Source organism: Gavia stellata, chromosome 7 (assembly GCF_030936135.1).
Source record: "Gavia stellata isolate bGavSte3 chromosome 7, bGavSte3.hap2, whole genome shotgun sequence".
Classification (NCBI taxonomy): Eukaryota; Metazoa; Chordata; class Aves; order Gaviiformes; family Gaviidae; genus Gavia; species Gavia stellata.
Genome location: NC_082600.1, coordinates 38,885,865 through 38,902,688, shown reverse-complemented (window position 1 = coordinate 38,902,688; position 16,824 = coordinate 38,885,865). Strand labels below are relative to the sequence as shown.

Below are 16,824 nucleotides of genomic sequence, written 5' to 3'. Positions count from 1 at the left end.
GTAACACTGCCTGAGGTGTAGGAAGGACGAGGGAATAGAGGTTTTTGGGGGACACGATGTGGAAGTATTAACTTGCTGGGATTGTTGGATAGCACAATATATAACTATAGTATAAAATTGTTAGATCTGTCTATTCCTTCCCTAACCTACCTTTTTATTTCCATTGCTGCGCATGAAGTTCACTTGTAAGGGACTTTGTTTTATGCTGTAAGCTGTCAAGGGAATTCCTCCTTTCCTTTAGTATTCAGTAATCCTTCATAATACTGTGGCCATCATGGGAGTTTTTCAGTCCTATCGTTCCAACTGTGGTGCTAGCAGAAATTACTAGATCAGGCAAACTTTAGCTGTTTTGTCACCATGTGTGATAGTGGGGTTTTGATTAGGGTTGAATGGGTAGAAAGGAGGGGAAGAAGTGTAGATACTTTTAGACGTTTGCTGTGGATTGCCAAAATAGTCACTTCCAGTGGGTTAAGCAGGGCTGCAGCACTCCTCCAATACGGGAAAGGTGAAATGGTTATATGTAATTAATAATTTGCTGCTAGTATAACACTTCATGTAAAACTCATTTACCCCAGCTACTGTCCTGTTCTCTGTCAGTTCTCAGACGGAAGCAGAGTTAAATTGATGCAGCCACTACTTGGTTTGCTTCACAACTGGAGACTCTTCTGCAGAATCCTGCTGCTGCCCCCCTGCAAAATCCAGAAAGCAAATGAAAAGCCTGGAAGTTTGAAGACTAGCTGTTTGTGGCCAGTAGCAGTACTGTAGCTAGCAATACCTTCACATAACATGTTACGGCCAGCAGCACTGGTGCAGTAATACTCTTTACAGATACAGGTGAGGTTTGATAAGCCCACAGGATTCACCTGGCCTTCACTCATTTGAAGGGGATCAGGCTTAATGCTGAGTTTCTGGTTTTAATCAGCAGAGGCTCCTCAGGTGAGGTATAGTTTTTCTTTAACTTTGTTGAGCTTGATGATGCACTGTCAGAAAAGGGGTGGTTTGCTGTTAACTTCTAAACTTGTATGGCAGTCAGTGGAATATGGCTAATTGTACAGTTTTAAACTAATAGCTCTAAATTTTCAAAGTCTTGAATGGAGTAGTAATATCCTAGCAGGCTAGAGAATTCAGATATAGATTCCACTGCTTGTCAGAAACAAATGAGCTTCATCTAATTATTTATCCAGAAAATCTGAGGATTTTTGCATCGGAGTATTTTTCTCCAAAATACACGGCTCTTCTCCAATTGGGTTATAGGAGAATTTGTCTTCTAGCTTGCTGTTACATGCCTCCAGCCAGGAGGATTGGATTTATCCACTTCTTTAGTCAGGCAGCACTAAACGCCTCTACAAATTAAAAAATGAATTATTTTAGGGTTAGAAGAAAAGTCCTGATTATGAGTAGATTTTATTCATATACTGTGAAATTGGTTAACTTTCTGATGGGAAGCTGGGAGTGCTTTATGCTTGGCTACTGCAGTGAAGAACATAACTGAAAAGCCAACATTTCTTGGCATGCATGGGGAAACTTGGAGACAAATGCACGGCTCTGAATTGTGAAAAGTTTAGCTCACTTCAAATAGTCATAATTTGATTAGTCTTGCTGACTGAGTCAGGATACAGAGGCTGATTCATTTTGCTTTTTCCCAAAGTTCATTCACAGCTTGATAGCTCTTCTGTCTCAAATTTAGTGCAGCAATTGAGATTCTCCCTTTCTCCCCCAGTATACTAATAAGATCTGAATTTGGTGGGCTGGCTCCTCAAAAATAGCACATGAAGCACTGTTAAAATAGAGCTAATATAAGTCCAGCATGGTTACAAGTTGACTAGCAATTCTGCAAATCTTATTTTTCTATTTTTAGAACGTGTGAGTATTGCCATTTTTTCAGGTGGACGTTAAACTGAAACCAGCTGTGTTTTTTCTTTTTTAAAAACAGTGCATTGAAAAGCTTAAATGTGGTCTTGATTAATGAGGCTGTTGTAAGGCACTCAGACCACTAGATGGGGTCTGGAAGCTGTGGCATTTTAAAGAAAATCTAAAAAGGCTTAAACTGTTTACAATAAAATATGCATTGCAAATATGTACTGTTACAGAATTGCTGGGGGCAACTCAGCAAGTTAGTTTACATATATATTTCAAGCAGCAACTATGTAACTCTAGCTATTTTTAGGTACTCATATTCTCCCTTCCCTTTTCCGTGCAGCCCCATGCCTATCTCCTCCTTTTTACTGAAATCAAAAGGTTGCTTTTTTTCCCTAAGAAAGTATGATAATTACCTCCTTAATTCTTTCTTTTCCTATGTTCCCCCCCCCCACACACACTTACATCAACTAATCTGGAAGTTTTTGAGATCAAAATGATTCTTGGCCTGGCCTATTAATGACCATCACATACTTCTAAACTGGTTTTCATACTGCAAAAAGGCTGTTCACAGAAGTGTTTTCTGCTTGTGATAGTAGTGTTGAGCCTGTGCTTTTTCCACGGTGGGATCCATTTCTGCGTCCAGTTCAAGGGTTAAAATGCTAGGTCTTGGGTCAGTATCAGAAATATGTATCTCAGGGTATTTTTGTGAGCCTGTGAGGGCTTATTGAAAAGCTCCCAGGCCCTCATTCCTGTTATGTCCATTTGCAATAATTCTGTGGTTGACCTGTTTTTTGAGCCGACTCACCATGCTCAGAAGTTAGAAAACTAACCTGGAAAAGCTTTGTAGCTTTCTTATGGCCTAGCAAGTTGAACTAGGTTCAAGGAGGGCCCAGTGAATAGCATAGATGATGGAGAAGAGAGAGGAAGGCCTGTAAGGCTGAGAACAGGAGATAGACAAGCAAGACCTTCCTCATTTGATGAGCAGTGAACTATTAGATATGTTCAGCTGTTTGTGGCATTACTGTTTTACTTGCTTCAGGGTTTTTTGCTACACTAACCTTCCCCTTTTTTGTCTCATCAGCATGTTCCTTACAAGCATTCCTGGTGGCTTTTTACAAAGTAGAAGAGGTGAAACATAACCAAAGTTGGGGGTGATTTACCTTCCAAGGCTGTCTGTTTCATGAGAATAAACTATAAGCAGAGAGTGTTTCTTATTGACACTTGACGTTTTATGTTCTTGCAGTACAACATAGTGTTCCAGGACACTGGTCTTGAGTGTTGAGTTCTGGGAACACTCCTGTCCCCAGAACTCAAGTACTGGATTCAAGCTCTAAGTGAGGTAGAAATGCTGACATGCGATAGACCTTTTTAAAATTCTTCTGAAAGTTCAGGAGGCCTGTGCTGTGTGTATAGTTACAAGTCAATGTACTCGACAAGTCCAATGAGTTAAAAAAAATCCTTGACCACCAGGGCAAACCTGGAATCCCTTGGTGACTGTAAACTTTATGGCATATTTTAAAAGCTATCTTGATCATACAAGTCATAATAAGCCCAAGTTAAAAGGCTGTCAATTTCACTGTTTTCCATCAATGCTTTACAGACAAAACCAAAGAGGAACATTAATTCAGCTTTGATCTATTTCTTTGTCTTGCTGAGGAGTAATTGCAGTTCAGAGCCTTTTTAAGCAAACTTTTTTAGCTCACATTAATTAATATTTGTGTCTCAAAAAACACCAGTTAAGAAGGCTCTCTTAATGGACTTCAAACTAATGTCAAATTTGCCTCCTGCACTGAGAATTCAGAGGAAGCAAACTCCCAAGCTGTGGATAAGGAATGCCTGCTGTTAGATATCAGTGAGTCACCTAGTGATTAGCTCATTAAATAGTAAGCAAAATACAGAGATGGAAATTTCTTCCCTGTAATAGACTAATTAGATTCAGGGGGATCTTGAGGGAGGACTCTTCTTGGCACATTTATGAATGTAGGGGTATGTTGATCTTGCCAATGTGTGGAGGACTTTGAAGGATTTGGCTGTACTGTGTTGCTAGTCTTCAACTGACGGTGCATTCTCTAAAGTCTTTGTCTTGAACAGAGCTTTTTCTGCCAAGTGCTAATTACTAGGTGTTCAGCCTTAGTCATTGTGCTGCAAGAAAACGTAGTCCAACTCTTAAAACAATGTACTGAATGCATAACTTCTGGTCCAAATCTGTTGGAAATCACACGTACCCAGTACTTCTGAAAATCTAGTTCTTGGCTCCTGATTGCTTTGCCTTATCATTTCACTTGTTTCATTTAGTTCACAGCCTTTTAAAGACCTGGTAACTATTACCTTCTTGTTTCTGGATCAGTGTGATGGTCTCTGATGGCAAGAGGAAAACAATGTGTGTACTACATGACTTCTTTCTACGGAGGGGTATGGAATATCTCTGTACTCATGATAATCTAAGGACCTAGAAGTCTTGCAGGTGGTTTATGTTAGACTGACATCTGACATGTAGTTGGAAAAGCTAGGTTTCAGGTTTACAAGTCCTTTGTCAATTTTAAAATAGAAGTGGTAGCTGCCAGAACTACAGGCAATTTGAGAACAGTTCTTCAGAGTTTAGTTAGATGCATGTCAAATAGACCATCTTTGCAAGAGAGGGCTAAGTATTACCTCTGAATAGAGGCGTGGTTTATTTTGTTGGTGTTCTTTTGTTGATGGGTGGGAGCGCAAGGGAAAGGGAGGAAAGGGAGATGATGAGTATTTGCACCTCTGGCTGTACCACAGGTGATATTTATTTATAGCCTGTTGCATAGAGAAGACTTCAAAAAACCTGTGTGGTGGTGTGGAAGGTATTCTAAGGTCATAAAACCAGCATCGTAACTGAGTCCAAGACCATAGATTTAGGTCTCCTACGGCTGCCAATTTTAATTTGCAGGCTCATACCTTCAAGGTATTTGTTCCTTAAAGATCGTACCAGAAGAATGGAGACAGCAGTTATTTTCTGAGAAATTCTCATGCACATGCTGAGTTTTATCCTTTCTAGCTTATCTTCCTGAGCTCACTCTAAAAAATAGTTGTTGCCTAGTTTTACCTGTGTGTTACCAAGATGACTGGTATGTTAGCTGAAATACGGAGCTTCTGGAAGTGCAAGTGTGAGATCCAGTATTGTTGATGATTTTGTTGCAGGGGATATTAATCTGGGGCGTAACCAGAGGGTTTGCTTCTGACAATGAGTTTAGTGAGGTTCAGGGCTCTTTAGAGGCTAGAACCAGTGGATGGGGAATTTTCTGAAAGTAGCATCTTTGGTTGTAATTGGTTTTTCCTTACAGATTTTTAATAAGAAGTTACTTGATGGCTACAGGAGTGGGATGGCAGGAATAGTATGTGGAGATTTAAGTTTTTCTTCAAATGTTTTGCATTTCAACCCTGCATGTAAAGGAAAGAAGCCTGTTATTCTGATCACTTCTAATGCATGTGCTTTGGGATTGCCAAAGCCCCTGCAGATGGAGGAGTCATCTACATCATAGAGTGAGCAACTACCTGTCTAAAGTTATTTCAGCACAATATAAATGTGCTGCATGTTTCTGTTCGGAGACCTTTGTCAGTCCTGCTCTGAGCAGAGCACTGTATTAATGAGTGCAGGAAAAATGTGTGTATCTTGGCAACCACTTTTTCATTGTCCAGCTTATCAGTTATTTCTTTCCCCTCCCAGTTGAACCATTTGTTGTGAATTTTGACTGACTTTATGCTGCGTAAAGTAATTTATTCAGCTAGGTTACAGTATAACAAATTTTAAGTGTTACTTAGGCACTCACCAGTATGGGTCAACCACACCACCTCAAATAGTTCAAATAACTATTTGTCTTCTCTCACAGTTCAGGAAGTACAACTCATCCCACACATGTACCATCCTCATCTGTTTTGCTTCTGTACTACTGAGGCAGCTCAACTGATCTGTGTCTCGACCTAGAATTTGAAGCTCTCCTGACCAGGTTCAATTTGGCATATTTGCCCCAAATAACACAGAACTTAAACTTAGATTTTATTTTTTTTTCCCCATTTTTGTTTTCCATTATTTCTTAAACGTTCCTTTTAATTTCATAGAAGGTGAGCTGATTGTTGCTTAATTTTATGGGGATTGAATTATTCTTTTCTGGAAATCTTTGGGATGTGTTGAAGGAACTTTTGAGTGGTAACAGCATCTGGGGGAGTGGTATTTTTGGGATGTTTTTTGGCTTTGTTTTCTTGATTGTAACCATAAAAAATCCCCAATCTGTATGCCACAAGTTTAGCCAAAATCAAATTACTTCTTTACCTTAGATATTTCTAACACTAGTCTCCTCTGCCTTTCTAGTAGGGGGCCACTAATAAAGGGAGTACTTGCAAATGAGCCTTTTTGTCTTTGGGCAAAGAGAGATGGTGACAATCATTAAGGCTTTAGTCATGCTGATGGCTTAAGTGGTATTTCTGCTGGAAGTCCTTTTTTGTGGTTGCCACTTTCAGCCAGTTGATGCTTTTTTTTTTCTTTTTTTCTTTTTTTTTTTCCCCTTTTAAAGACAGAAGTGCTGCGCTAAAGTTGCAAAAGATGTAAATCAGTGAATTTATTGCTAGATATTTTTTACTCTGAAGCAAGTGATCTTTTCTGTTGCTAGTGTGAGCACCAACTAATAAATAGTCTAGAAATACTTAAGTAAGTGTGCAAGTCTGCCAAATACTGCCTGGTGTTCAAGTGTGTGAAGCAGGTGCCGTAGTCTCTTTTTCCCCACCTTTATGTCTTGTCTTACTGCAGAATTAACTAGGACGGTACCGTAGGAAGGGCCCTCTCACTTCTGTTTTAGATGTACACATTCCTTATCTCATTTGCAGTCCTGCTTTATGCCTGACCTTGTCAGCCCCTCTTGGGATAGAGGGTTTAGCTTAGCTTTTTCTATGTTTAGGCTGGTATCCTTCCTGTGGTAGAGTGTATTCAGGTTAGTCCACTGATGTGCATACTGAAGATCTTTGAAGGTTTTTTTTCAGTAATAGAATGAAAGATTTTTTACTTCCTCTAGCATCTCCAGATTTGTTGATCTGACACACAACTGAGGTTCAAATTGTGTAACAAAAATGTGTATGATTAGTAGTTCAGCTTTTAATTCTTTGTTGTTCTCAGATTGGGCTATGGTGACTCTTCTTCTGTTCAGCTTTTCCTGTCTTGTTTTAGTAGTTTTCTCAAATCTTCATTTGTTAAAATCACACTATCCATTGCAGGTAGTTAGCCCTCCATCATATGCATGGGGATTTGAAGATTAAACTTTTTTTCACACCTACCAGCATCCCCACACTAGCCCTGGTTTGGTTCTGGCCAGGCACTTTAAGCTAGGTACTGTCCCATTGCTCTGTGGGATCCAGCTTCCTCCCAGAAGCAGTGGTGGTATTCAAGTTTATAGTTTTCAAGAATATAAGTAGCTTCATGCAGTAAACAAGAAGTCAGGAAACCTGGTTTTGTTTCACAGTGTTGGGCAGGTCTGTTGATTGACCTCTCTTGCCCTCAGTTTTTCCTGTATCAAGGAATGGGAATACTGCCTACTTCAAAAGCCTCGTTATGCTTAATCTTTTTGTTAGCTTTGAAATTCTCTAACACACAGGTCTTCCTACAGCAAGAATTTAAAGTGCGAAGTATTGTCCTTGCAACAGAAATTTAAAAAGTATAAAATAGTCACCTGTCATTCAAAAGAGACTCTGATTTAATGGGTTTTTGTAGCCTACTTTCTTAAGGAAATAAGTCTGTGATCATATAAATCTTGCCCTAATCACCTTTATGCCTCATTTCAATGAGGAGGGAATTAAAATGAGGAAAGGAATTAAAAGAGATACCATTTTTTGTTTAAAAAAAGAAAATAAAATTAAAAAAAAAATATTGGTGACTGAATACAAGGGAGAGATCCTCTTAGTTTATTTTCTGGGAGAACATCTGAAATGTTAGTTCAACCCTATTCTAAGACAAGGGAATTAGTCTTTGAAACATCACTCCATGGGAAACTGTGGTGGAACCAACTTGATGAGACCAAAGTTGTGTGTGCAGTTGCATTCAGTTAGCTTTACATGATAATTTCTATTTATCTTGTACCTCTTAGAGGCAAAAGCTTTACTGATTCAAGACTGGACTGTGCTTCTGCAGGAGCATCTTGGATCTTGCCACTTTTCCTGTCAAAAGAAAGGCCTACTTTGTTGTTGCTGCTCTTCAATTTCGTTAATTAAAAATTCATGCAGCTTTGCTAGAGAAAAGAAGGGGGTGTATATATATTATTGGATGACGAAACAAATCTGTGGCTGATGTTACTCAGCTTTCCTAATGCAATACAAGAATCGCAGCACAGAAATGTGTGTAGGAAAAAAATACTTGGTAGGACTGCAGTATTGATACGTGACTGCTTTTGCATAGACACTGAGGTGTGAAAATGGATTTACTCTTCAGGACGAGTGACCAACTTTTACGCTCAGATTATTTTTCTAAGGTAACATTCTCTGGTATCTGTTGTCTTTGTGTTATACTTCGGTGTGTGCTTTGTTTTGGAAACAGCTCCTGTTCCTTCATTTGGCCTAAGGGTCATCTTCCCATGCCATGTCTGTCTGTATTTGCATCTTCTCTGTCTGGTTATCTGATGGAACCTACTCCTTTGTGTTTTGCTGGATTCAGCTGAGCAGTGTTCTCTCTCACAGTCTGTACTCCATCCTACAAGGTACTATTTCTGAACAGGCTGAATAATAGACTCTGACTGTAGAATTTAGGGATTAGAAAAGGAGGAAAATGGTCAGGTGATTTAGCTAGCTTGCTTGTGGTTATTGGACAGTTGCTCTTGACTTTGTATTCTCTACTTTCTTTTCTTTTTTTTAATCTGGCTAAATGTTTCTTTTCCTGCAAAACTATTTTACTGTCTACTAGATCTCATTTGTTACCTACATTACGGTAACACCTGGATGATTCAAGCAGAGAGTGAGAATAGGACACTCTTGTGCCTGCTGACTCTCAGATCTGTAGTGAAGGCAAGCTTAGGACAGTGAGAATGTTTGGGAACAGGTCTGTAATAAGACCAAAACAAACCTTGGATAGAGCTGGAGGAGGATGTGAAACATTCAAACAAATAGGGTTTTTCTTGTTTGTTGTTGTCATTTGCTACTGTTTAATCACTGTAATGGCAGAGGTAAGCCTTAAGTCCTAAAAGGATAAAAGTCATACAGATAAAGGGGAGAGTTTAGTATACTTTATGCCTCTGCTCTTTCATCTTTCTCAAAATACTGAAATTCTGTAGTTTCTTTTTCCTGTGAATGAAGGAAAGCGTAATACTTTCTGGAGAACTGCCTGAGATCACTGGTGAAGCAACATCAGCATTCAGTGATTCAGTTAGGTCATAAGGGCCAAACCACGCAAGGCTTTGTTGTTATGAGGTCTGGCTGCTCTGGGTATTGAAATCTGGTGATGTTTGACATTCTTAAGGCTCCAGATTCTGAAGTCAGTTACCAGATAAGAATCTTTCTTATTAAAAAAGTTAATAAATTATTGCCCACCTGGTTTGGAGGGAAAGGTGAAGCTTCTGCTCACCTTAGAGTTTATTAACGATGGGGGATTCCTTTTTATACTAATTTACATGTTCCTGACCCTAACAGTAAAGAGCAGAAGGAATGACACGTTCTTGAACATGCAGAATCTTCACCCTAAATTCCCTACTTTTCCTGTCGTGGTAGGTGCAGTTGATTTTACTTGTATGTTCTTTTTGAAGGAAAGCAAAGGTGTTTAGTTTTGCAAACAATACGCAGCCTTTATTTTATTTGGTTATTCTTTAAAGTCCAAGCAAATACCCCTTACTTCCTGTTAAGGATTCTAGGGAATGTAGAGTAGAATTTCTTGAAGAGAGTTCTTGTGAAGGTAGTGAGATAATCAGAAACAGTGATGACAGAATTTAGAAAAATTATCATGTTAATGAGAAATAATAAAATTCTGAGTATGGCTTATGTACCTTTTTAATCTTAAGACACTGATGGACTTCCTTCACGTTTTTTAACACTTCTGAATACATATAGTGAAACTCCATACACTTTGACACGCCATATCTGCTTTTCAAAGAAACTATCTTGAGATTTCTGAGACTTGTAATCTACTTTAAAAAAAAAAAAGTATGCATGTTAATTGATCTTGTGCTTGCTTTTCTGTTATTGGTTAATTTGGCTCTTTCTAAGTGTTCGCTACAGACTAAATAAGAATTGTGTGTGGTTTTACACACACAGAGTAACTTTCTTCCAAATAAAGAAAAAAAATAAAAAAACCTTTCTGAAGTTTTCCAGGCCAAGATTCTGTTTGCCAAGTTTCATTCCAATTCTTTTTGCACAGTTAGAAGTTCCTCAATTTTGCGGTTACAGAAATGCTGACAAACACAGTTGTATGCAATGGTGTGTATTAGTTACGAGCATTCAATTCATTTTTTCCTTTTAAGGTCATTCTTTCATTAAGTTAGTTTCACACACTGCTGTTTATGATATCAACACTTTCTCCCTTCCTTCCTTCCTTCTCCCTCTTAACTGACACTCATTTCCCAAGGATAGTGTCTGTACTGCAGTTCATTGTCAGATTTGTAGCTTATCAAGAGAGGCTATTCAATGCTTTTATTTAACGGTTCTATTTAATGCTGTCATGCATGCTGCTTTTATTTTATTTCAGCCAAGACACTGATCTTCTCTCCGTTTTAATGGCCACTGTCTATTGCCAAGCTAGCTTTTGAATAGCCTGGGTTAAGCTTATGTTACCACTCAGGCAGTCAACTTTTCAATAAAGGATGAAACAACTTCTTTGTTTAGAAAAGGGGAGAGAGGAGGAGAGGGAAATGCTTGTTTCAGGTGTAGACTTTTCCTGCAAATTCTGAGTGCAGTGAGACTACTTCTTCCCTCACCCCACTAGCTGCCAGTAGAAACAGATTTATTTACATTAGTGGTGCTACTCTTGGATTGAAAGCCTTCCATTGTTTGGCTGAGCTGGTGTTTAGTTAACACTTGAGTGCTGCCTGTGTGCAGCATATCCAACTACGGAAATGACCATATTGCACATAACTGTCCATTCTCTCCCTCCTCAGCCTTCCTCCAGCTCCAGTATGTGTGTTTGGATTGTAATGTTCCATCTGTGGACTAAATATTCCTCTTAATCATGCAAGATGACTTTTTTAAAAACTCAGAAGTGCACGTGTCTCTCCCTATATTGCCTCAAGAGCTGGTAGGCAACATCAGCATTCCACTGCTGGCTGAGCCAAATTTGGTAGCAGACTAAATCCCAGAGTAGTCTGGGTCTGGATTTATAAAGATAATGCCTCTGGCAGAAAGGGCACCCATCTGGTTCAGAGGTGCCCTTTTAGGATTGTCTTCAGATTTCTCACTAGCTGTCAGGGTCTGCGTCTTCGAGAGGAGAGCATTGCTTTTAGTCTGATGCATCAGTAAACTTTTTAGTAACTGCAAGAAGGTATTGCCTCTGAAATTCCTTCGCTGGAGCATGCAATAAGGAGCAGGCAGAAGTGGCAGTTCTAACATGAGCAACATATCCAAGCATGTCTACACTACCCCACATAATCCTGTGTAAAAAAAATCCAAAAGTAGCATTGACTAAAGGTACAGAGCAGCACCATGATGCAACCGGGAAAGTGGAGGTAGTCATCTAAACACTGAACATGCTTAAACACAGCTTTTCCCTTTCTCTTCACGCCCCACCCCGAAAAAAGAAAAAGAGCAAAAGCTCTGGTTCTGATTAGTTTGAAGATCTTTAGACCTTCTTGATTCAGACATCCTCTTTAGTACTAATGAGTATTAGTACTGGTCTAATACTATAAAAAAATAACATAACTTCCCCCAGCTTCTTTCTTGGAGATGGCTGACTGCTTTTTTCCTGCGATTTTGGTGGAGATGGAATACTCTAGAAGACATCTTGGGTGATTATTACTTTTTTCCTAAAGCCAGCATGATTGTTCTATAATCAACTGAATTTTGTAATGGAAGATACGGAAGTGTTGGGGTTCCTCAGTTCTAAATACTGCTACCATGTGCACTGCCTGCAGTAGGAGGCAGAGGAAGAGAGATTTCTCAAATGCTTTATGTCCTCTATTTGTGAGCTAGGCTCCTAGCTTTTTGGCCAAGATGGAGCCATGAGCTGCACTCCCTCCATACCACCCCCATCATATTTCTGACTGTATCTTTCAGATGTTCTCTCGTAGCAGGAGAGAGAGAGCAAACATTTCTCCTCTGGATCAGGAAATGGATGTTTTGGGGGGGTTTGGTGTCAGTTTGTCTCTCTTTATTCCCACCTAACTACCTGCTGCCTCTTTTCATAATTTGTTAAAGGAAAACACTGTGCAGTTTAATTTAACAAACCCTTTCAAAGAGGCAGAGGACACAGCAGGGTGGGGAAAACAGAAAACAACTGTCTTGTGATTAGTGCAGTAAAATGCTGCACTTGGAGCTATAGAGTCTGATTTTTTGGGGGCAGAATTGAGGTAAGTGGGGAAAGTCATCGGCATGTCGCTCTCATGTATGAGTGGCAAATTGCTGTTTTAGCATTTCCTTCTCTATCAGCCAAACTTAGCCCACTGGCTTTTTTATTAGTGTGGGGTTTGGGGTTTTTGGTGGGGTTTTTTTTTTGGTGTGGTTTTTTTTTTGTTTGTTTGTTTTTTGTTTTTTCTTTTTCCTTTGAGCCGAATGTTCAAGGAGCCACAGCACAAACTGTATTTCCATTACACGTGTGGCTGAATTGTGTGGAGTGAGGGTATGAGGTAGGCAAAGCTGTGGATCTTTTAAGGCATCTTAACTATGCAGCTCCTTAATTCTAGACTTATGTGTGTATATGATCATAATTTCTGAAGTTCTAGCCTTTCTTACTTCATCTAATTTATGAAGTAAAATATTCTTTTAGAGCTTTGTTACACTAAAGTTACTGAAACACAATACAGAATTCAACTCCAAGAGGGGTTTTCTTTGATAGCTTTGACTCCTATAGGAGCTTAATGAAAACATCTGTAAGCAGAATGGAAGCTAGTTTAATATTACATTAATATTACTATAAAATATAATCTCAAACTACTTCAGGCAGGGCATAATAATAGTAACCATGGAAACTTTGCTTGAAGATTTGAAAGGATGGGGCATCCGGTAGGCTTGCTCACTTGTAGGCAGGAGAGAATTCTGGGTTGCGGTTTAGGTTGAGGAGGAGAACTGATAATGAGGAGAGGGGCTTAGTCTTGGTGCAGCGGTGGCTGCACCTTAACATTAAGTCTGATTTGGTGCATGTATGTTATGGTGTTCTTATCCATGGTGGAGAACTTGTATATTTTTATAGAAAAATTGACCTTTCTTAGCCAAAAAAATCTGGGTTTATTTCTTCTGCAGGTTTTTTGGGGTTGAGGTTTTGGTTGTTTTTTGTTTGTGTGTGTGTGTTTGTTTGTTTGTTTAATTTTTGTGGTGTGTTTTTTTTTTTCTTTTAAGGAAGTGGAAACTTCCATAGAAAAAAATTTTGGCTTATGCAAACCTGTCAGGAGAAGGGGGGCGGGGAAGTCACGTGGGGTTTTTTTGTTTCGTTTTTTAATGCCTGACTGAGTATTTTGAGCTATTTTATCCATCTTGATGAACAGAAGCTAGGGCTGATGAGGGGGATCCTAAATCCTTGTCTCTAAGCCTACAGTTTCTAGTATTAAATTTTCTCATGTTTTTATTAAAAACCATAAACGCTATTAAAAGAAGCTCAGCAGCTTTTCCTAGGAGGAGGAGAATGCACACACATGTGAGAGAGCAGGACTCTTGATGCTGATACAGGCGTTCAAAAGTTTTGGGCCCAGCTGAAGCTCTTACTAGTTGGCTTTGAAAATGTGACTTCTGGTTCCTTTGTGGCACCCTGGCTTTGACTGTTCAGTTCACAAAGTGCATGTGTGTGAGAGCCGTGTATTTCTAGTGCGTTCATTATGTGGAGTCTTCTATTTTGTTTTTGGTTTCGTTTAACTCTGGCTTAGGAACAATAGTTTTTTAACTATACAGTATCTCATGTAATGATGCGTGCTTCAACCTGCACGGAATGTGGCTTCCCATCCATGTGGAGTGACTCATTTTTCACAAATATTGGGCAGAGGGCTACTTCAGAAAGTATAATGCATTAAAATCTATGAATAAACTTCCCTCTAGAATCTGCAAATTCTGTGCTGGCATGCCTTGTCTGGTCCAAAAGGTGCACAAAAGTCACAGCTCTTAACAAGCTTTCATGGGGATTGCTCAAAAACTGTTAAGAAAAGGTCGAGCTCTGGTACTGTTTAAGGAGGCTTCAGTGATCACTGAACAAAAAAGGGATAAAATGTCTTCCTTCTTTGTCTCTCTTTCCATACACACAATCATTTCAAGTACAGGGATTGAATTAAGTCTTTGGAAAAACCAGAAAGCCTGTACAGTGCAAGTTGAATTTCAGGTATGCTTTGATTATCTTTAGGTTCCTGGATGGAACAAATTCCATATTCTGTTACTGTTTTAAAGAGAGAGCCTGGAAACTTGTGACCTATTGTTTTTGTCTTGTATATGTCAATAAGAACTGAAACAAATACTTCAGCTCTGATCATACAGCCTTATAGGGAACAAGGAAACTAGCTAATTCAACCATGTGAGAGTTTTAGGTAATAGTGTCATGTGGTAGCGTAATTGTCTTGCCTACTTGGCAATATTTTTAGATGAAGCAAGTTTGAGATTAGCTAAGTGATTTATTTTAGCATTTCTTGTGATAACTTGTTAGAAAGATGGCCTTTTATTTAAGACAGCTGGAACTGATTGTAGAGTTGAAACATCCTCTGATGCCCTGTAGAAGTGTAAATAGAAGCAGAAGTGAGATAATGGTCAGAGTATCTACAATTGGAGAAAATGCCATCCTGTGCCAGAGCAGAGGGGAAAAAAAAAGTTTGGGCTGGCTGGATTCAGGCACCAGCTGAACAAAGACAGCTGAGTTCTGGTAGGGTTAGTCTCAAATGCAGACATCCCAGAAGTACAAGAACAGCCTTTTTAAGGCTAAGGCTACTCTGTGAGACTTTGCTCCTATGCATGAAATCTTCAACTTTACTCTTCTGAAGACTTTATAATTTTAGCATTTTGATAGTTTGTCATGCAGGTTTGAATCAAGTTTGTTCAGGAATTGATGCCTTGAAGTAGAAATTAAGTAAGATTATAGTTTTCTGGGCTTGCTTGTTTGAAATTACTCAGTAAGGTTAGAGAGTGTTCTGTCTTTAAGTAGTTCAGTTCATATGTGCCGCCCATCTCACTTGTTTCCTCTCTTCTCCCAGTTCGCTGCTCCGCTATGGTGGAAACCTCTCCCTTCAGAGTGCCATGAGTGTCCGGTTCAACAGCAATGGAACCCAGCTGCTGGCACTGCGTCGGCGCCTTCCCCCAGTCCTCTATGACATCCACTGCCGTCTGCCTGTCTTCCAGTTTGACAACCAAGGGTACTTCAACTCATGTACTATGAAGAGCTGCTGTTTTGCAGGTGATCGTGATCAGGTAATAAGCAAGCAATGCTGTCCTGAATCTCCAGAGTTTCCATGAGTGTTTGAAAACACCTCTGTGAGGGGTGTTTTTTCTGATTTAGGAGATAAAACAGGAGGCAGGACACGTGTCAGAACTGTTTTGCCACGTAGGCTCTCAGAGAAGAAAAACATATACCAAAGCACATGATACATTTTACCTCTTGTTTGATGTGATCTAATACTTACTTGGAAGGTGATATTCACAAAAAAAATATTTGCAGAGGCTTTTTAGGTCCAGTTAATATGATTTTGGAACCATGAGTAGACAATATTTTCTACATATGATAAGGAAGCATCTTCCTTTCATTTCAGTATTGCTACTGAGTGCAGTGGAGGCAATCCCACAAAATATAAATATTGTGGATTTGTGGAGTTATTGATTCTTATTTCAAATTATAATGTTTCTCCTTTAATACTGTACTACTGGATCAGATCATAGGTCTTTATAGTTCAGTGTTCTATAAGTGGTGAGGGCGGGTGGTGAGGAAGGAATAGTTTGTTACTTCACTGAAGCAGGACTCTCCCTACCACTAATCACAAAGAAATAGGTCACACATAAAGTGACTAAGAGCAGTTTGTATGATTCTAGAGCTGGATATTGTATTTAGACAGCTGTATTTAATAACCCTAATACTGTTTAAAGACAAAAAATGTATTTTAAAGCCATGATAGTATAGAACTAAGATCTGAAAATTTCTTTGCTGCCATCAGTAAAATTCCTGCAGTCAGAATTTGGTCATTAATTCTAGTGCTGCTGCTGCAGGAGGCAGAGTTGAGCTTCTTTCAGATTGCAAGTAGGACATAGATTTACGTCACTGAACTTGAATAGTGTTTCTGAGTTTTACATAGTTTTTGGCAGAAGGAGTGTGAAAATGCAGTAATGAAACCATCTTAAAAAAATAGAGTGGTTTGCTACAAAGAATGGGCAAGCACATGTATTGTTAAAGAAGAAAACTGCTGATGATTTGTGGTCCATTATTTAGTCAGCCTAAAGATGACACTCTCCTATCCTCTGGAAGTCAGAGCAGACCTATGTACACTCTGATGTACAGTTTAGCTTCTCCTCTGTTACTGAAGATCTAGATAAAAGCCTTAGTGTCTGTTGTTGTGCTTTCTAAGCCGTTTTCTTACGGGAATTGTGTTATTTTAATGTGAAGAACATGGTTGTTCTGTATCAGGTTGATGCAGTACTTCAGAAGCCTGCATTTTTTTAAAAACTTTATATTCTTTTGGCTTGATGGACTTTCTGTTCAGGTAAGTAGCAGCACATAATGCTACTAACCAGCAGGAAATCAGAGCAAAAGACATTTATATTCCCTTATAAATGCTATAAGAAGGTAATAGGGAAGGTGAAGTTTAATATGGAATATTAGAGAGATGTAGAATTTGACATTTAGATACCTGCTTGTACCCATCCTCTAAG

The 16,824-nt window shown here is 39.1% G+C and overlaps 1 protein-coding gene across 2 annotated transcripts in view; it reads left to right on the top strand.

Moving 5' to 3' along the window:
* Nucleotides 1–16,824, top strand: part of DCAF5 (DDB1 and CUL4 associated factor 5) — a 77,110-nt gene that overhangs the window by 26,448 nt on the left and 33,838 nt on the right. For both annotated transcript variants that reach the window (XM_059819492.1, XM_059819491.1), the window contains exon 6: nt 15,162–15,375. In XM_059819492.1, the coding sequence (XP_059675475.1) occupies nt 15,162–15,375 (214 nt within the window). The remainder of the gene's footprint in view (nt 1–15,161; nt 15,376–16,824) is intronic.